Here is a 22,225-nt window from a genome sequence, read left to right on the forward strand (position 1 = left end):
GGGAACATGCTCAGAAAGGAAGTAAAATGTGTGAAAGTCACACAGCTAGTTGGTGGCAGAGATGAACCCTGGGTCCTTAGACTATTTGTCCCCAAAGCTTGTGTTATTTCTGCTGCAGCACATCACACAGTATAGACATGTAATCTACTATGGACACATATGTAAGTGACTTTTCCTGAAAGGAGTAAGGACAATTAGTGAGGTTCTGTGTAGACAATTATGTGAGTTCTCCTTTAAGTTGGAATAATTCTAATTCTCTTCTGTCAGGTGATTGGGATATTTTTCCATCAACAAGGAAAACTTAAATGTTCAGTGAAATAAAGTGGGGGCAGACAGTTATCCGTGCCTCATGGTGGTATGGAATAGGCAAAGGATCAGGGTCACTACTGGAAGGTGTGGGAAAATGAACATACGTGTACAGAACACCTGGCATGTGGTAGAGCCTGTGTTTGACGTTTCACAAGCAATAAGGATGGTGGTTAAGGACAAGAGCCTTTGAGTCAGATAAACCTAACTTTGAGAACCCAATGCTCATGTGTTCAGCTTTCTGACATAGAGCAAATTTCTTAATCCCTCAGCTTCAATTTCTTTAAACTTGAATAATACTGTTTATAGTGAATAAGAATTAGACAGAAAACATGTTTAAAGGGCGTAGCAGAACTCTTAGTGTGAATTAATTCTCAAAAAAATTCTGTTATTAGTCACTTTCACAAATGTTAACCCTCTTAATTCTTGTAATTACTGTGCTGTAATTTATGGGGATCTAAATTCTATGGATGAGGAAGTGTAGATTATGAGGGTTTAAGAAACTTGACCAAGGTTACAAAATGATAAATGCTGGTATATATGTTGGAAACCATATCAGTTCATAACAAGTCCTTGTCCTTCATATTTTTCTCTGCTACTCCAAGGAGGCCTGTTGAAATAAGGAATGTCCAAACCTGTAGAGAATTTTTATAGGACTTTATTTGAGCCAAACTGATGATAGTTGCCAGGAGGAGCAAGATCTCAAATCTCCCAGCGAATAACAGTGTGCAGTTTCTTTTATGCGTTTGAGATTAAGGATGGAATTTAAGGAAGGTTACAGAAAGGTAGGAGAAAGCAAGGCAGGGATTGGATTATAGACTAGTTAAGATTATGTGCTCTCCTGAGGGTGGTCTGCTTTAGAAGGAGGGATCTGCAAAGGGATATTTCAAAGGTGTGAAAACCCAGATGCACAGAACAATGAAGCTAAGTAGACTGTGCTTTAAGGATTTGACTTCTTTTGTAGCATTAATACGTCATGTGCTATGAAGCCATGATTCTCCAAAGTTATTTCACAGTAAGGATGCAAAGGAAGCAGCCTAAGTCGATGAAAAGACTGAAGGAGAAGCGAACCGTTACCTTATAGCAGGGGTGGGGAACCTTTTTCCAGCCAAGGATCATTCGGATGGTTATAACATTATTCACAAGCCATACAGAATTATCAGCGTAAAAACTAGCCTGTCATATTTGGTCAAACATTTAATCAACTCACCCCTATTGCCTTGGCAGGGCCAGACCATGTGATTTCATGAGTCTTGTAAGGCCCTGGGGCTGGACGTTCCCCATTCCTGCCTTATAGTGTCAAATTAAAATTCAAGCTCCCAACACTACTTGCTCGTTTTAGACAACATCCTATATAAAAGCAGCACTGGGGAAATAATATGTTTCTAAGGATAAATCAATTGGTTCTTGTTATATTAAACAATCTGTACACAGTTTTATAGCAAGAATTCTTGATTTAATGGGGAGTGATTAGAATTAATCAAGTGTTTGGAGCCAAGGATTGGAAGCCTCCCTAATGGCTAACACCATGCAGGTTACCATCTCTCTGGGCATGATGGTTAAGCCTTCTGGCTTGGAGGAGGAATGGAGCTGAGTTCAAAATTTAGCGCCACCTCTTTCTACACTTGTGCCTTTGGGTAGTTTCTTTGGTGTTTGTGCGACTTCACAATCTTTTTTCTAAAGTGAGAAGAATAAAAAGACTGATTTGATTAGCAGGGTTAAATGAGTTAATGCATTAAAACTCAAAACATGGCCTACCACATAATAAACATTCAAAAGTGTAACCTATCTTACTTGGTTTCAAGGGAATCTGAATGTTGGGGGAACTGGGTGTTTTCTGAGGATATTTGCATGGATTTGTATCTGTTGTTTTATCCCATAATGTAAGGTATTCACTGAGCTCAATGTTTAGAGAAGCAGAGGGTGACCAGAGAGTGATTGTAGTACGTATGAAATGCTGAATGCAGAGTTTGAAAGCATCTAACGTTTTGACAGTGTGTTTCACGGTTGTCCTTTCTGCCTACTCCCCGACAGCTAAGTGTGACCACACATTTCAAGTGGGTCTCAGCACCCCCGGGTAAATCAGCTCTTCCAGCTGACTTTTTCAAACCTCTCCCCTCACACCTTCAGCTCCCCTCTCAATTCTTCATTAAACTCCTCCTCCATCACTAAAAATAGCAACTGAAAAAATTACTTTATCTTCTCACCATACCACATGCTCTGCCTTTTCTTTACACCTTTATTCATATCCTGGATCCAGACCCTCTCACTGACTCATGGAATCTACTCCTGAAATGATCTCTTTCACTCCTGAGTCCCCAGTTCCCCACTCTTGAATTATTCTTATCACCATAGACCATGCTGTAAGAGTCCCATCACCAGAAAATCCTCTTGAGCCCATTTTCCAGTTGCTGCCCCTTCTCTCTACTCTTCCCTAGCCTTCCAGTCATATGACTCTCTTCAAGTCGAGGAATGACCTTCTCTTGCCAAATTCATGGTTTTTCTTGCCGGGGCTCTCAGCATTTGGCCCAGTTGAGCACTCTCTTCTTTTGCTTTACTTCCCTGACCTGGGTCTCTGCCTTACACTCTTCCACATACACTGGACTCATTCTCACCTCTGCGTATGTTCCCTGCCACCACTGGAGTCTGTGCATGGCTAGTTCCCTCACCGTTTTTAGGTCTCTTCTCTCCAGCTGCCATCTCCTAAGAAAGGCCTTCCCAGTGCTTTCTTTGAATGAGCCATCACCATCTATCCCTATAGACTTTTGTATCTGCTAACTCTGGTTTTTTGTTTTTTTTTCACCAGCTGAAATATTATATATTTCTTTGGGGTTTTTTCTTTGTTTATATATCTGGTAGGTCATCCAGTGACAATATGAACCCCTTAAGGACAGGGACTTTGTCTATTTGTTTATGTTAAGAATTTGGATATTCTTACCACATAGTAGACACTCAGTAAATATGTGCTAAATAAATGAGTGTTCCTGAAACCATTCCCCAGTTCCCCCTGAGAACTCCAGTCCACTGCCTATCCATTGTAGACAAACATCTCAATGGTTAAATTTTCCTTCTGATTCATGACTGAACTTCATCTCTTGTTACTGATTAAAAGAGTTTATTTCCTAACAGACCCACTCACTACTTCCACTTTAGTTAGTAAGCAAGCTTGTCTTCCTTCTTCTGTAATGAACTAACACATCTCTGCCTTTGTCACTAGTCTACATGTGCTTCAGGTCCCAAATGAGTAACTGTTCCAAGGACTTCAGTTCTTTAAAAAGAAAAGTCCCCTATTAAAACAACAACAACACATAATTGCATTTTCTCCTGAGATATTTTTATATTGTGTCCCTAGGGAAGTATTCCAGCTGATGGCCCAGTACAGGGCAGAGGACCATAGACAGACAGTCTGGCTCCAAATTTTGCTCTGTGTTAACATAGTATTTAGATATAGAGAGCTGCTGTACTTGAACCTGACTTAGTCATATGATGGTAACATCCGGTTTAGAATCACACATTTAAGGGGCAAAAGTTATTCATTATTTTCAATTCACTCTCTTTCTCTCTCTCTCTCTCTCTCTCTCTCTCTCAAAACAAATGTCTTGGGAGTAGTTTCAGTATTTTAATAGAGCAGAGCACAGAGTAAGTTGGCAGAAGTTCAGTTTGCCCCATATTAAACTCTGCTGTAGACACTTTGAACCTATTAGAACTGTTATATATGTGAAATATGCATCAGAGCTTCCTGTTGGTGCCTTTATTATCCCACTTTTTTCCTCTGTCCAAGTTTTCACTATCACTTAATTTCAGACCCTAAACTCAACACTCCCTACAGGTAAACTGAAAAAAGGCAGTAACTCTTGATTCATAAGGTGCCCATATTTCTACAAACATCTAATGAAAATGAGCAAACATCTCTGTATAAAACTTGGGTTCAATCCAGAAGTATATTTAACTCTCAAATGCCTGATAAAACCATGGAATTGCAGGCGCCGGCAGCTCTTTCACAGTAGTCTGGCAAGGCCCAGCGAGCCCAACACTTCAGAGACCTTTCTAAGGCGACCCCCACCAAATCCCTGCTCATCTTTCTTGGATTCTTACATCTGTGGGTCCTTTAGCTAGAAAAATGTGATACTGTAATCCACTTACTTAGAATCAACTCTCCCAAGGACTTAGTAAGATGGGGGAAAAGAAAGTAAAATTAGATATTTGAAAGTCAGCCCTCACTAGACATTTTCTTAGAAACTAGATTATCACCTCTTACAGGCATGGTTTTCCTTGGCTTGTGGCATAACTATCCTTAGCCTGTCTGTGCCAAGCCTTTGGCATGGCAGATGAAACCCCTCCCTTTAGATAAGCCTTGCTCTTTGGAAACCTTGGTAAAATACAGCTAGTTTACACTACGGCAAACCGCAAACCTAAACTTTCCTCATTCACAAATAATATTTTGCGAAAGTGCTTACGAAGTCCTAGCTCTCCCAGAGTGTGTGTTGTGGGATTGCCATAGCTTGAAAAACAAATGAGCAACCCCTTCAAGTGCCATGGAGTTGCATTTCCACTGGAGTGGGAATGCTCAAACACAGTTTTCATCATACCGTGCGCTGTGCTTACTTGTTAGAGAATTATTGTTGGTTTTCTAAAAGTTATATTTGTTTGCGTGCTTATCAGATGCACAAAATGCATTTTTTGTGGACTTTCCTATCACTGCTGGGGTAGCATAGAGAGTTATGCACTTCAGAAGCGTGGAATTGATGAAAGTAACAATCAAAGAGGAACAGTATGTTTTCTTTCATCCCCATAAATCTGATTTGTCAATGCAAAGAATGTGAGGTCTAAACCTAAGAAAGTCAATAGTTTTATTTAAAACTTAAAGAAGAAAAACTGGCAAATTGTAGGATAAGAATTTAAGCAACCCAATCTTGAGAAGGAAAACCTTTTAAAGAAGACATTCTGAACCCCCATGTGAAATCTATATCTTTAGGGCAGTAATCATCAGAAACATACGGAGGAGTGTGGAGCTCAGTTTTATTGTCCTGCATCAGTGAACATTCCTCAAAAGCACAGAGCGTCACTAATGGAATTATATGTTTTCATGCTATAATTACATTTGATTTTTCCTGATATTTTTGTAGACATATTGTTCATGGTCCCATGACTATACAGAATATTTACAAGTTTTCTATGTTTTCAACCTATGCAACCCCCAACCCAAAGAGAAAGGAATTTTTTTACACAAAAAAGACAAATGTATATTTTTACAACTTTTATTCAACCTTTAGAGGTTTTCTTTCAAAGACAACAATAAAAACATGAACAACATAAAGAAATAAGAAAAATAAGAATTCTATACTTGAAGGAAGCAGAGCAAGAGAGATCCCTCTGAATTCTGAAAGACTTTGAGACCAAAAAAATATAAATAAAATAAAATAAATAAAAAAGCTTCATATTTTTGTTCTTGTTCTTGAATGACTCTTTTTGTATAAAATGGAATTGATTTGATCTTTGGATATGTTTCTCCAAATGATCCTGACACTGGAAGACAGATGAACCTAGCAGTAGAGTCAAAGTAGAGTCCTCCTTACTGAAGGACACAAGACCAGGATACCATCAGGGATGTGAACAATGAATATCTGTTTTTGAGAAGAGAGAATCTTGAGCTATGAATTCAACAGAAGTCTCTGAGGAAGAGATGTAGACAATTAGAAAATTATGCTGACATTTAACATATTCTTACTGTCCTTTCTTTCTCTTCTCCAATATCAAGTCTTGGCTTTACTCAACACACCTCAGTGACCTTTTTCTTTTCTTAGCTTAGCACTCAATTCCTATTCTCTAGCTCTTAATCACTACAAAATATGAGGTGACACTCACTTCAAATATATTTACACTCTAGGACAGTGATGGCGAACCTATGACACGTGTGTCAGAGGTGACACCTGAACTCATATTTTTTGGTTGATTTTTCTTTGTTAAATGGCATTTAAATATATAAAATAAATATCAAAAATATAAGTCTTTGTTTTACTATGGTTGCAAATATCAAAAAATTTCTATATGTGACACGGCACCAGAGTTAAGTTAGGATTTTTCAAAATGCTGACACTCCGAGCTCAAAAGGTTCGCCATCACTGCTCTAGGGCGTCCCCCTCAAAGCATTATGGAAGGAAGAATAGGAAGAAAATTGGTTGTTGCAGCATAGGTGTAGAATGAGGAGGGGCTTCTATTTGCTAAGTGAGATAAGTTCAGGGGTGTATATGAATACTACTGGGCCAGACCTGGATTGTGTATTTTATCATAAATTAATATCAAGTTAGCATTACATTTTCCCAAGTTAAAATACATTTCTTGAAATGTCATTTATTAGACCATTGAAAACACAAGTTTGGTACTCTCTCCTTAAATTCTTACAATCTGGCTCCTGGCCCAGCCACTCAACCTAAATCATCCTCTGAGGTCTTCCAAAAAGACTTCTCAGCCAAACAAATAGTATTCTTCTAGATTTGTCAGCTTTATTCAAAACCATATTCTCCCTACTAACAGGCTCATTCTAGTCTCAAATTCTGAGGGTTTGTTCCATCTAGGTTTTCTATTTTCTGTATCTTCAGGGTCATCACTATTGTAGTTCTCTTTAGAGATCATTCCAACTTTGATCATTTAAACACCATGTTTGAACATGAATTACTTCCCTAGCCCAATCCCTACACCCTCCTTACTTTTTAGTCTTTCGCTTCTTGATGCCAGGCTTTCAACTGTAGCTGGTCATGGTAAAGTACAAACTCTGGTCTTGTTTCTCAACCCCTTGCTGCTGTGTAACATCTTGGTTTCTATAAACAAAAAATAAGTCACTTGACTCCTTACTAATCCCCATACTTTCATTAGACTTCTAAGTGTATATATTTTCTACATAGATTACATCTACTGAATTAATAATTCCTTTCGTTATCCTCAACCCTTCTCTCTTTTTTCCTAGTCAAATGCAGGTTAGACCAATCTGTACACTCATTGCAGATAAATATTGCCTGTTGATCAAAATGAAGTTCATAATTAAGTGGTGGTTTCACCGTGTTCCACCAGCTCTTCGTATACTGCCTCCAGGTGACATTGTCTGCTCAAGTCCTGCAAACATCCAGTAGACCTACTTTTCTCCCAACCCTAATTCTTATGTATCATTCTTTAAAGGAAATCCTTTCTTATTTTTAACAAGTCTGTAGCATTGTTCAGTATTCCATCCAAATAAATTTCTCCAAAGGACTGTCCATGGAGTATATGTAGACTGGATCCTCTCATAAACATATAGATTTATGTCAAAACTTTCCCTAAATCATTTTTACGTGCACATAAATTCCTATAAATTCACAGATGCATCTGTATACTTATATCTTAAATGAACCCTTTGGAAAGGTACCTTTTCAGGTAGTTGGGAAATCTTTTGAATCGTAGGTAAAAATCTGTTGTCATCCCATCTCCACAACAGTATACACTTAAAATATGTTTAATAATAACTGTAGTTACTGAAATTTTACCTCATTGTGCGTGTATTTTCTTCTCAGGATCCTCCCATGGCTGTAACCCTTGGACTCCGAATGGAGGAAATGATTTTTAATCTTGCTGATACACATTTATTTTTTAATGATTTAGAGGTAAGAATTTTAAAAGGTAAGAATAGTTGTATCCAACTATTAAAATGTTTGGATGTTTTCTATAACACCAGATAACCTCAAGAAAACTTAAAGATAGAAATTTAGCATAAGAGAACAGTAAAGTTCCTGTCAAGGGGAAAATAGTATATATAAATGCAAACAAAAGCTAAATTTAGTTAACGAATTGTACATATATACTGGCACATAATTAGAACAGAAATATCTCAGATCTGTGTGCGCTCAAATATACTGTTCCTCATCCTGTTAGTGTCTCAAATACAATCCATGTGCACTTTTGGAATTAGCATTAGCTTTTTCGGGATATAAACCAGGATACTCTTTAGCTTAATCACTGGACAGTAGTCTGAGATGCTATTCATGGTGCTAACATGGATCATTACATTTTGTAGATAACCTGGCACCTAATTTTAGACAACATCATCATTCCTCATTTCCTCCCCTTTCAGATGAAACACTGCTAGAGCTGATTATATCACACATCTGACTGGTTTGATTCCACTTATTTGATTTCACTGTTTTTTTTTCTAATTTATTTTTCCATTTCCAACCTCAAATGAAGAGAAAGTGAAACAACAACAAAATGAAAGGAGCCAAGAAAAAAATAGCCTCAGAATAGCTGAATAGGTCCTGTAATAGGTATATAATCTGGGTGTTAATGATCTGAGTCATTAGGCATTCAGACAATAAAATTTGAAATAACTGAGTAGCTTGGGCACTGGACCAGGAATACTTCCCAGTCAAGCACCACAATGCTGGAAGAGATTTCTCTTTCTTTTTTTAAAATGTCATATTTAAATTTAGTTTTTTATCTCATGGTTTCACAGTAGAGTAAAAATGTTTGTCTATATTATGAATAAAGAGGGATATTTTTAATTACTGAATCCTTCCCACGTTGTGTTCAACATTATTTTATTGGACTTTCTATTAAATAATTAACAACCTCTAGAAATTAATATGTTTATCACATTATTTTTCTAGGGGTGGAATTGTAGGGTTACAAGCATAAAAAATATGTCTAAGGTAACTCCTAGCTAAGTGGTAGAACTGGGATTTGGAACTCTGGAGTCTGGCTCCAGAGCACATACTTCTGCCCCCGCACCCTGTTGAATTCACAGAGGCTTGTGAGAAAGAAGAGCCAGGTTAGTCAGTGTCTTCAATGAGATGTTTTTTAATTGCAAGGTCTTAAAATCCAGTTTTACTCACAGTTGAGACACAATAGCAAAAATTGTGTTGTTCAGTATATCTGATAAATGTATGTTCTGGAAACCTGTGTAATCGCATTTTGTTGTTTTCTCTTCAGTGAGTCGCTGTTTTTACTGGATAATAAAATTATTGTCTGGTTAAAGCAGTTTCTTTTTTTTTTTAATGGACATAGGAATGATTAGTATTTCTAGGCATGTGTTTCAGTTTTATTATAAGAAATAATAATCACCTCTCTAAAACCTGATTTAAAGTAATCTTACTACTGATCCCTGTCTAGTATACAGAATGATTTTATATATACATGATAATAGGAAACACATTTTAACCTTTTTGGAACTTGAATTTTTATATAGACTTATAACTTCTTAGGTTGGTTTTTCTGTTGGTTGAAATAGATTGGCCTCATTATAAAGAGAATTTTAAGATTATTAGTCCTTCAAAACCTATAAAAAAACAACAACAAAAAAGGAAGTTTTGTGTGGTTTTATCCAAATTTCATAGTTTTTATTTTATTTTATTAATTATTTTTTACTAGAAATAAATGGACTAAATGACCCATTAGCCATTTTACTGGCACATTAGAAGACAGAGGGAATAAATTTGCCACCCAACTTTTAACAGAACACAAAAAAAAGTGAAAGTAGCATATAATGAATTTGCAAATGCTTTTGACATGAATATTTGCATATCACAAACATGTACTCAGCTATGATGCTTTAAGCATTTTTTATTTTGGATTAGGTACTATATAAAATATTTTTTTAAATGCCTGGAAAAATCTCTGGTAGAAAAATTAACTGAGAAAACATTGGTATTGACTTTCTTCCTATGATTACAGCTTGTTAGTTGTGTTTAGAATGTGATAAAAATTTTATTTGACTCAAACACTAAAACTTAGTATCCAACAATCCTGTACTTAATTTTTGTAAAAAAAGTGATTGGGCCTCTTGCATATGAATTGATTGAATTCTCATACATGCACACACACAGACACACAGACACACAACACATACACACCACACACATACCACATGCACACATGCACATTCAGACAAAGTGCCCAAGGAAACTCAAAAGCTTTTCCTGACTTAAGTGAGATAAATACTAAAACTAACAAAATCTAAACAATGGGTTTCAAGATCATTCAGTAGCGTTACATACATTTCCACTATCCTTCTGCATCTGATTTTGAAAGTCAACTTTACTTTCACCCAATTTTTTATTTCAGTAAACCTCTTCTAAGCAAAGATTGTTATCGGCTTCATAACTGATATTACACTATTTTTGTTTCTGACAAACAGGAGAATTCCTCAAGAGAGGAACTCTATCATTAGCCTGTTATGGTCCCTCCCTCCACTCTTGTGTATTTAATCTCTCAAGGTTTCTTTTCTTAACCTAAAAATCTAATTTGAGACTGAAATCCTTCAATAGATACTGTACCATATGTAGTAAGTAGCAGCTGCTTTCACATAATTCTTTAGAAGACACAAATTTAAATCCCCCTAATAGACACTTCAAGACATCCTGCCCAACTGCAGAGAAGGCAAATGTTCACACTACTCCCCCGAAGAAGAGAATGTTCTGTTTAAACACAGTGTTATTTCAGTTAGAATAACTTCCAGAAAAAAGGCACCAGGGAGTTCTGGCTCACAAAAGTGAGAGAAGACTGCTGTGGATTACAACTGATAAAGATCAGCGACAACATTGCGGTCACCTTATAAAACAAAATTAAAGAATTTAAGATTAGTTCCAGAATTATCCCAAATGTTTGAGTTCTTATACTGAAATTTGTTAAAACCAAAGCATTACATTGTTTTTAGTATTTCATGTTTTGGCCAAGATGATTCCTGCAAAGTTCCTCTGAGTGAAAACTAATTGAAGAACAATTATTTTGATTTTTCTAAAAATGTATGTGATTGAAATTCAGGTTGCTTTCACTGGAGTGTAATTCTCGGGCAAGAGTCCAGAGTCAACAAGCATAGCTAACTAGGCATAAATTTAAAGAGAAGTTCCATTTGGAAAAATCTCAAACATAACTTCAAATATGGAGCTCATGGTCCAATAACTGTGATATACTGATGTCCTCAGGAGTAAAAAAAATGAGTTTTGAGGCAAAATATATAAATTAATCATGTGAGTTAATACTTTAAATGTCAGAAGAATTTCTCTAAAAATTAGGATAAGAGGATATTAAATATAGAAATAACATCTAATTGCCAGGGTAATTAAAAAATTTCCTCTAAACTTCTTTTGGATATTATTAGTTTTTTGTAAAAGAGAGACATGGAAATTATTTACCTGTTGAAAGATTTTAGAACTTAGGTGGAAATGAGCAGCTTCACGTGATGCCATATCAATGGTGTTTTAATTCAGTCTTCATACTTACCAGGAAGGTTACCATCTCTAAATAAGAAGTAATCCTTGTCATCTAGAATTACTTTGCTGCCTCCATATTCTGGGGGAAGAAATTTATTTCCAACTTTCATGCTAACAGCTAACTTGTTAAATCTTTCCACTCTTTCTTTTAGAATCCAAAGAGCTACTACTATTGCTTGCAGTACTTTTCCCTGAGATTTTTCTGGAAGCAAAATGCCCCTTTTGGTTAAAGTTTGGGCTGTACACCTTGCAAAGAATACTCAGTCAAAATGAGGAAGAACCGTTCTAAGTGCCTGTCCTGCCATGCCTCTCATGGCCTCAGTTCTTAGCTCGTTCTCTCTCCCTCCCCTCCACTCTTGATAAAACTATCTTCTTACAATTCTTACCATCTAGAATATTATTTCATATCACCATAACTTTATGTTCAAAAATTTAAATAACTTCCTGGCCAGGGTGGCTAAGTGGTTGAGCATCGACCTATGAACCAGGAGGTCAGAGTTTGATTTCCGGTCAGGAATGCCTGGGTGGCGGGCTCAAACACCAGGTGGGGGTGCGCAGGAGGCAGTGGGTCAATGATCCTCTTTCATCATTGATGTTTCTATCTCTCTCTCCCTCTCCCTTCCCTGAAATCAATAAAGTTATATTTTTTAAAAAAGTAAATAACTGTGGTACTTCTGTCAATAATGATAATATGTCTAGACTTCTGCCATTTATTCAACAAAGAATCATTGAGTGATTACTCTGTACCAGATTGTGCCTTTAGTGGGGGTATATTCAAGTGACCCAAACATCCCCTCTGGGAGCTTCCAGTCAGATTAGCTTTACTGAGCCTTCTCTTACCTGTGACTATAGGTGGAGATTTATTCAAAATTTACTAAACCCTTGCCGAAACCGGTTTGGCTCAGTGGATAGAGCGTCGGCCTGCGGACTAAAGGGTCCCGGGTTCGATTCCGGTCAAGGGCATGTACCTGGGTTGCGGGCACATCCCCAGTAGGAGATGTGCAGGAGGCAGCTGATCGATGTTCCTCTCTCATCGATGTTTCTAACTCTCTGTCTCTCTCCCTTCCTCTCTGTAAAAAATCAATAAAATATATTTTTAAAAAAATTTACTAAACCCATAATTTACGTAAATCCTATGAACCTTTAAAATTAATTCACATGTATTTTCAGCTTATGCACTAAAATTGTATTGATTGGGCTAGTCATTCAGGTTTTGTATATTTTTTAAAAGCCAGTGTGGAAAGATAGAGATGAAATAGCAAAATTTCACTACCAGATATTTTCAGGTCCTATAATGAATAAAAATAATAGCTGGAAAGTTTTTTCTTTTTACTATGGCATCCTATTTTCAAATATTATAATTTTTAAATTGTTTTGAATAGTAAGCATTATGTATACAGTCAGAATCTGTGAGTATGACAAGCAATTTGAGGGGGAAAGAAGCCCAAAGAGGCTAAAGCATATTTATTCTGAGATTAGTATCCTAGCCAAATTTCACCTTTTGGTCAGGTACTATTTCACTGGAACTTTGCAGATTATTTGAAGATAGACTAGTAAAGAACAGTAAAGAAGAACTGAATTCTTATGCAGAAAAGTTACCATTTGTTCTGAGCACACTACAATTTAAATCAGGTCAATTGTTGGGTGTACGTACCTACACTTTATTTTCCTCTGAGTTTTTAGCACATTGGATGTGGTAATTCTTCATTATTTCCCTTTTACTTTTTAAGTATTTTTTTATTTTAAATATTTTAAAACTTGAGCAAAAGAAAAAATGAAAATGTCACCTTCCATGGTTATTAGCATTTTTCCTGTGTTAAAAGACCAGGCCTTTTACAATAACACCAGCATGAATTCTTTCATGCAGGAAGTCATAGAAATCTCACAGAGCACCTTATTCATTTAGCCCCTCTGTTTCTGCTCAACAAATAATAGTAACCACCCGAGGTGCTCAGACCAAACAATTTTATGTATCTTCAGGTTTAGCTTGGCTTCAATACTTAAGCATGCACAGCAGAAATGGAGAAATGGCTGAAAGGAAACACCAGTGATTATTATGAAGACTCAAAAGAGAGTTTCTTATCAATAATATTAACACTAAAATTATTTTTTAAGTTGCCCACATGCCATATGTTCTCGGACACCTTTTTATGGCATTCTTCTGGATTTAGATTTTAGAGAGTAGAAATGGTGCCATTTCTCAGCAGGAGAGAATGGGCAAATGCTGCCATCTTCTGGCCATAGCCTGATTGAAATGGGAAGATGGAAAAAACATTTAAGTATGGTGAAAAGCATCATTTGAAAAACAAATAACTCTTCCAATGTTTTTAACAGGAGTGTGATCAAGTTCATATAGATGATGTCTCCTCTGATGATAATGGGCAGGACCTAAGGTAAGCTGTGGCTTTTAGTACGCTATTTCCTACAGAAATTCAGCTATGGAGTTTTGCACATGTAATTATTTCTTTTATCTCTTTTTAATATATTTTGGGTGTTGCAGTACCTACAGTTTTGCAACTGATGGCTTCCATGCAGCTGCAAGTAGTGCAAACCTTTGTTTGCCAACAGGTGTAAGAGGAGGGGTTGACTGGATGAGGAAGTTGGCTTTTCGTTACAGAAGAGTAAAAGAATTATACAACACCTACAAGAACAATGTCGGAGGTATGTGTGGCTTTTTAATTCTAATAAAGGCACTCTAGATAGAGGTAGAATTTGAACTGTAGTACCATGTTCCATATTAGAGATTGGCCTACTACGAAATAAGTTATCAAGAGCTCATGTGACCTACATTGAGCCAAAATATTAAGTTTCTGAGAGTGGGTAGAGCGGGTGGAGACCTGACAGCAAAATAAAACGTGCAGCTCTGTCAAGGGCATTGGGAATCCATTATTCCCAGGCGCTTGATCAAGATTGACAGCAGGACATTTAGTTTACCTTCTTCAGCTATGATGCTACCAGTGAAAACCAGGCAGAGGGACTGATGGAAGCAGAGGGAAGACCTGTTTAAAGACGAGAGCTCCAGTCATGGAAACAGAGTTGTTAGCAAGCATTACCTTGCTGGAATCCTACCAGAAATAAATATAAACAAGTGCTTTTTTTCATTTTGAAAACTTTTAGAAGTCTCCCTTCCTTTCTGAGATCAATTTTAAAAATATATTTTAAAACCTGTGACTTTAAAACTAAGATCTTGAATGCGCTTCTCGATATCATAAACCTTGATGATCTCTACTATTAGGATCAATTTTAGGTCAAGATCCTAAGATTAGCCATGAGGTCACATAAAAGGTTTCTCTCTGAGCTTTGTTTTTCTTTTTTAAAAGTGAAAAAAAGAATGATGAATAGGGAACATAAGCCAGAATTAAAATGGGATGATACAACTAAATATACTTGTGCATACTATACATATGTATATGTACATCCACATACATGTCATCGAATACAATATAGTAAATAAAATGCTTATCCATATTAAACATACCTATACTCATCATGAGGGTGGAACTGTGTGTCCATTCACCTATATCCCAGTGCCTTGCTAGCCTTAAGTTACATAACAGATGCTCAATAGATACTCAGTAACTATAAAAGAAGAAAAAAAAATACAGACCCTAAATTATAATGTTAGACACCATAAGGAAGGTTACATATGGACGACCTTCATTTCCAAATGAGCAATAGGCCCTCGCAGGCTACTGACTTGCCCGGAATTTTAGGAGGGCAACTCAGGTTTCCTAATTCATTCTAATGCTCTATATAAGACACTTCGTAAAATCAAGTAAATAGGTATTCTATTTAAAATCAATTGTGGGTGATACGTTTAACTTTAAAATAAATATCCTTTTGGAAAATCTGAATTTTTATCACCCAGGTATGTTATTATTTCCTTCTTGAAGAGTATTATTAAAATTATTTCAAAGTTAACAAGATTACTAATAAATAATCATATATCTTAAAAAGTTTAAACAATGGCATGAAAGTCCATTTCTTTCTTTTTTTCTTTTTTTTACAATTTGAAATCTTGCCTTTATTTTTCATGGTTGTAAACATTTTGCCAACATCACAGCTTCCTGTAAATATCATAGTTAGTGGTTGCATATTGTTCCATCATAAAGCCATGACACAACATATTAATTTTTTTCTTCCTTTATTGATTAAGGTATTACATATGTGTCCTTATCCCCCCATTGCTGCGACATGTTAGCATCTCTAGATTGGGATAAGGACTATATATGTGTTCCCAGTATTCTGAAATACAATTAAAATAAGAATTTTTCTTTGTAATAGATTTACATGACCTTGTTTTGCCATAAAAGGAAGGACTTAAGCAAAAAAAAAAAAAAAGCATGTTTTGTTTTTTTTTTTTATCATACCATCAACATAGTTTCAACCATTGCCTGTAACTGTGTCATAGATTCAGGATTTTCAACACAATTTTTAACTTGTCATAAAACAAAATATTTCTGACAGCTTTAGTACAAATATTAGAAACATTCTATAAGCTACATGTGATAATGCCATCATTACTGTTTCAGAGTGGTAATGGTTGTGGTTATTAAGAAGCTAAACATTTTCTGACAGCCAAAGCATTTGAGGTATGTTAACACTTACAGGAAGCTGGTAGAGCCTGACCTCTCCTCCAGACCTCTTGCATCACAGCCTTGGAGTGGGACCCAGGCAGGGGAGTGGTCAAAGCTCCTCAGGTGATTAGCATCTTCTGTGCCAGATTCTAGGTTCAGTGAGGGCAGAAACTGTGACCCATGGCCCACTGTTGCACTGTTACATCCCAGTTTTCAGCCCAGTACCTGATATCTAGAAGTTGTTCAATAAATACTTACGGAATGAATGAATAGATAATCAATTCTGAAATGAAGGATAATACTACTATAAATCAGTCTCTCTCTCAATTTCTGATATCGGCTGGAATAAAAATTATCTAACCTAGACAGAAGGGAGACCAAATGAGGTGTTCCTGGATAAGGCTCATCTCCTGACCCTGCTTGCTTTCGGTGTTGCAGGACTGCTCGGCCCTGCCAAGAGAGACGCGTGGCTGCAGCTAAGGGCCGAGATTGAAGGTTTGACAGACTCCTGGCTAACAAATGCACTTAAGTCTTTATCAATTATTAGTACTAGGTAAGTGGTATTGTTGCAGTTTCTATATATATTGTATTAAAGGTATAGTCTTACTAGCACAACATACATAAATATGTTTTACTTTCTAGACTATTGTAGTATTTGAAGGGACTGAACAATTCACTGTGTCCAATGATTTTCAGTGTGTATGTGTTTTGGGGTAAAGGATGAGGATTGCTGCCTCTCAGAATAACCAGGAGATCCCATCTCTTTACCCTTCTCTCCTCATAACCACTAATCCCCACAGAAGAGCATGTGATTTCTAATTTAAAAAAAAAATTATAACTGTTGGTGACAAAGTATAGGAGATGATGGCAAAAATAAAACCACTGTCTATGCAAAGAGTGGATGTTTTAAGTCTTTATGTCATTGTAGATAATATGCATGACTTAAATGCATCAAAAAAATGAAGACAAAAGCCCAGCCGGCCTAGCTCAATAGTTGAGTGTCAACCTATGAACCAGGAAGTCATGGTTCGATTCCCCGTCAAGGCATATGCCCAGGTTGCAGGCTCAATTCCCAGTGGGGGATGTGCAGAAAGCAGTCGATCAATGATTCTCTCTCATCATTGATGATTCTATCTCTCTCTCCCTCTCCTTTCCTCTCTGAAGTTAATAAAAATATTTTTTTTAAAAAAAAGAAAGAGAAAACTCTTTTAAAAAATTGTAACCTTTGTGTTGTTTGAACTACACAGTGAAGTACTGACTTGTTAGTGTCAATAATAGTATTGAATAGACTTATAACTAGTTGAACAGCATGTGCCATAAATGCTAATGAATAAAATAATGTAAATCTGGAAGTCATAGCTAGCAAGGTGAGGGATGAGTCTTTGTACTATCCTGTTCCTTAGTTTTGTTTCTGAGTAAGAGGAGTAAATAAATGCATGCTTAACAAATTGTGGATAACACAAAATTCAGCGGGGAAAGAGGATGTTTGGGCTGGTTGAGACAGCATACAGGAAAACCTTGGCAGGGTAGAAGGAGAGTCCAATATTTGGAACATGGAATTAAAGAAGTGTGTCAAATCCTGCGCCCGGTGTCTAGCCATGGGCCATGACCAGCAACTGCACTGATAACAGAAAGGCTAAGTGGGGAGGGGAAGGGCAGTGGCCCCCTGGGTCAGGCTGGGGAAGCCAGGTCAGAGTACTCTGCCCAGATGTGGGCACCACATTCCAATGGGCTGTGACATATTTGAAGCCTCTTGTTTCCAATGGCCAGAGGGTTTAGGCTGTGGAAACCACATGAAAGGAACAGTTGGAGGGAGGAACCACAGAGTTTAGTCTGAAGAAGAGTCATGTGTGGAACAATAATACCAATTCAACTACTTGAGATGTTAGGCTGAAAACAAATCACATTTCTCTGTGTCTGTGAAGGAGAGAATTAGGACTGCTGAGGAGGAATCCTAAGAAAGGGTGTTCTTGCTCCATGAGAGGAAGAATTGTCACAATTAGAGGTTGCTTTTATGATGATACTTGCTGCCCTGAGAGCTCTGTAACTGGTGGCACAGAGACCAAAGGTCAAGAAAGCTGGGGGGATGAGGATTCCTGAGGCCCTGAAATTCTGCATAAAACATAGTGGAATGTGTATGTCTCTGGGGAAGAGTTCAACGGCTTTTATTATTTTTAAAAAGAGGTCTTGTAGATAGTTAAAAACCAAAGGTTATGACATTATTATATAGATTCTATGTGTGTTATACATAATATAATTATACTAGAGACTCAGTGCACAAATTTGTGCACAGGTGGGGTCCAGCCGGCCTGCCCCGATGGGGGCCGATCGGGCCGGGCTGGTGATGGGGAGGAGCCACGGGTGGTTGGCTGGCCGGCCTGGCCCCAATCGAGGTGCTGGGGGCCGATTGGGGCCCGGATCAGGCTGGTTGGCTGCTGGTCATTCAGGTCGTTCCACCATTCTGGTCACTGGGCTTTTATATATATAGATAGAGATTATTATTGAGGCCAGATTTCTGAAAATTAATATAGAGAATGTTTTACAGCCCTCACCAATATGTATTAAAAACTCATGATACAGACAAACAGAGAAAGGTCCATAGCTATGTGCCATCTGATTCCCAGTTTCACAGATGTGGCTGTGAGCCCCTCCAAGTAGGATAGCTCAATTTCCCATAGTCTAGAAGGAGGACCACTGTCCCTTCTTCCTGGGTCTCTGCCTCACAGCAGTCTCCACTCTCTTGGCATTTCCTTTTTCTCCCCACCCCAGTACTACCATGAAAGAAATAGCTATAAATTGCAGAATGAGAGATTCTCACTCTCAAAGGGAGGACCTTTGAAGAGGACTAAAACTTCGGCCATTAATTCAATTGCTCTTTATTGTCGCTGAAGTGGAGATTCAGGGATTCAGCCCCTTCTGTACTAAATAAGGATCCCCTCCAGGTTTCCTTCTTCAGGATCCATCATCTGTGCCATTTCTTGTACAAAATCCCAAAAATCCTGTCACCCATCCTATCACCCTCTTTCTGCCTATGTCCTCTACTTTCCCAGGGTCTGAACACACAAGGACTTAGAGTCTTGTCACCCTAACCAATACCTGCTCTGGATACATTTAAAACTTAGAGTTAGGCCATCCTCCCTCTCCTAAACCTTGCCATGGCTGCTAAAGGCTGAGGTAGGTATTCTCTGAGGTTCCACAGGGACCTGACGAGACAGTTATTACAGAGCACATTTAATATTGGCAAGTGTCTTATTTACTTGTCTCTGTATCTATCTTGTGATCCAGAAGGGGAGAAAAACACTCCATACATCTATGACTTCTTTTGGCCCATTTTCTTCTATTTCCCCATTTGGGGATATATTTCTACCACCTGCCATGGTGCCTGCCAGGTAGTAGGCACTCCATAAATAACTGTTGAATAAATGGTTAGATTATCAGGTGCTTTTTACTATGGAACTGAGACGACAGTGATAGTTTAAAATCTGTACTCATAGAGACTATTTAGTATTAGAAAACAAATATGTGTATTTCCTCCCTGTCTTAGGAGTAACTGCGTAAATGTCTTGGTAACGACAACCCAACTGATCCCAGCACTTGCGAAGGTTCTACTCTATAGTTTAGGAGGTGCTTTCCCCATTGAGAATATTTACAGTGCAACTAAAATAGGTAAGAAAATTATTTCTAAATCGGTATGAAATGTGGTCTCTTCTGTGTTTGGGAGGATTTTCTTAATTCGAATCTCTGCATGATTCTCCATGTCATCAATTTTTCTGTTAGAATATCAAGCACATTTGGATAGCACTCAAATAACAAAGTCCCCTCCATCTTACAAATGCAAATTTTATAAAACCTGTTATCTGAACCCAGCAACTGGGTAGTACTGACTCATTTTATTATATACATATATATTTAATCATGACACATGTTTTCCGAATAATGCACAGTATCTCTAGTCATGGCATTTAATATTTTATTTAGCATGGTACATAGTGTTTTATCCTTGCATATGTAATCTAAATCTAACATAAAAATACTATTTTGGCAGGGGAGTGTCAGATGGCTTGAACTAGTGTCCTTAATTCCAGAAAAAAAATAATTTCATGAATTAGAAAACATAATTGGAACATTCATAACACATGAATGGCAAGAAATCCACATTTCCAAAAATGTTCAGAAGCAATTAAAGGATGACCACCTTGCTTATTTGTTAATATCAATTTGTGGAGTCATCTTTTACTCGAAGTGCCTTTCACAGACTAAGACTTCTAGTTAACTTTCAAAAACAAAACTTTATCAACTTCTGCCATCCTGAAAGAGTTAAATAAAACAGGTCATGTATTCTCTGTCTGTCAAGGAAATGCCTGGGGAAATAGATGGGTTGGGTAATGTGCCCTGAAGGTCAACAAACTTAGGCTCTGGCACCTCGACAAGAGAAGTTCAAAATCCTAAAATCCCTTCCCAAAAATAACCCGCCCTGGGCCTTGCAGAGTTTTGATATTGACACAGGCAAAAGGAGCCCTAGTTGCAGCTGTTTGGGGAGTGCAGTTAGAGAGCCCCAGGCTTTGAAAAAGTAAATTCTACGTTGTCTTAAGCACTGCAGTTCAGAGCCCTGATTTCAACCCCATTCATTTTTGTATAAATGTATGTATTTATGCTAGCAGGATTAATATATAGAATTTTGCGTTATGAAATATCAAATAATTTTATACCAGGAAAACATTTCTTCTAGTAAAGATAATATTTGGATAATATTTATTTATTTTCTAATTTTTAATCTGAAAAAAAATATTTTTATATTTTCCTTTAAGATAGTATTTTTTTTGGAACTATCAGATTAAGAACAAGTACAGAAGTAACCATGACTACATGAACATTCTGGGAATGAAAATCAGAGAATAATGCCAATGTTATAAAACTGAAGAACGTGTAGAGATCCTGTGAGTTGTCCCCATAGTGCAGTCAGGGAATATAGTGTCACCAGTGCTGTGGGCCACACAGCACGCTTAGTACACTTAATCTGAGCAGACTAGCTCCCAGCCACTTGAAGAAAAAGTTATATGTTAAGGTAAATCCACATCTTAGTATTCCCTCTTTCCTAATAGGTGAACCTTCAATAATTCACAATAATATTTTCAGCTGACCTGTCTATACTATTTAAAATTAACTGGCAAAAAATGCTACATCTAATGAGAAGATAAATGTTAAAACTTACAGTTGTTTGCAAGGATGTTCGATATAAGTGAATGATACTAACATTTTCTCTGGGTCAAATGCTTGACCCTACAGCTTTTTTTGAAGCATGGGACGTATTTGTTTGATAGTCTGTCCCCAAGTAAAGACTTAAATTATTCAAACGTATTTGTTGATTTCATTAACCCAGAGGCTGCAAGCTACTTTTAAGTGATTGATGTTCAAGAGAAATTAACTTGCCACTTTATATGAATCTTTAGGTTAATGAATGCAATGGCTGGAAGAATAAGCAGTGCATTGTTTTTCAGGCAAGGAAAGCTGTTTTGAGCGTATAGTGTCCAGATTTGGCACTAACATAACTTATGTTGTGATTGGAGATGGCCGAGATGAGGAGCATGCCGCTAACCAGGTAACTTCACTCTGAACTTTATCTCATTTATCTTCCAGGAAAAGAAAGTTGCTTTGAACGAATAATGCAAAGGTTTGGCAGAAAAGTAGTATATGTTGTAATTGGGGATGGTGTAGAAGAAGAACAGGCAGCAAAAAAGGTAACCTGTCTCAAACAATGTTGGTGTGATACTTCTAATGCAAGCTTTTTCGTTTGCATTCCTGTAGTTTGGCCCAATGGCAGCTTGATAAGTGATTTAAATTTATAGATGCAAAGCAGTAAGAGCATGAGAAGGTCAATACTTACATTCAAATAAACCATTTGGAGTCTAGCATTTTTTGCCTGAAATTTTACAGGAAATGCAGGAAAATTTAGTTATATTTATTTGTGTGTATGTGTGTGTGTGTGTGTGTGTGTGTGTGTGTGTGTGAGAGAGAGAGAGAGAGAGAGAGAGAGAGAGAGAGAGAGAATGAGAGAATGGTCTATAAGAAAGATGGGGGAAATAACCATTTTTAAGCACATGATATTTC

General features: G+C 37.2%; 1 protein-coding gene and 1 pseudogene across 5 annotated transcripts in view; one reads left to right on the forward strand and one right to left on the reverse strand.

The window, feature by feature from the left end:
* Positions 1–22,225, forward strand: part of EYA4 (EYA transcriptional coactivator and phosphatase 4) — a 233,608-nt gene that overhangs the window by 205,429 nt on the left and 5,954 nt on the right. For 3 of the 5 annotated variants that reach the window (XM_014533835.1, XM_014533837.1, XM_014533838.1), the window contains 6 exons: positions 7,851–7,940; positions 13,875–13,933; positions 14,041–14,201; positions 16,556–16,670; positions 19,662–19,783; positions 21,616–21,716. In XM_014533835.1, coding sequence (XP_014389321.1) covers positions 7,851–7,940; positions 13,875–13,933; positions 14,041–14,201; positions 16,556–16,670; positions 19,662–19,783; positions 21,616–21,716 — 648 coding nt within the window. Of the gene's footprint in view, positions 1–7,850; positions 7,941–13,874; positions 13,934–14,040; positions 14,202–16,555; positions 16,671–19,661; positions 19,784–21,615; positions 21,717–21,754; positions 21,856–22,225 lie in introns of all 5 variants that reach the window. The other 2 variants (XM_014533834.1, XM_014533836.1) reach the window with 1 other exon arrangement.
* Positions 11,534–11,935, reverse strand: LOC102242806 (annotated as a pseudogene).

The sequence above is a fragment of the Myotis brandtii genome, unplaced genomic scaffold (assembly GCF_000412655.1).
Source record: "Myotis brandtii unplaced genomic scaffold, ASM41265v1 scaffold123, whole genome shotgun sequence".
Lineage (NCBI taxonomy): Eukaryota > Metazoa > Chordata > Mammalia > Chiroptera > Vespertilionidae > Myotis > Myotis brandtii.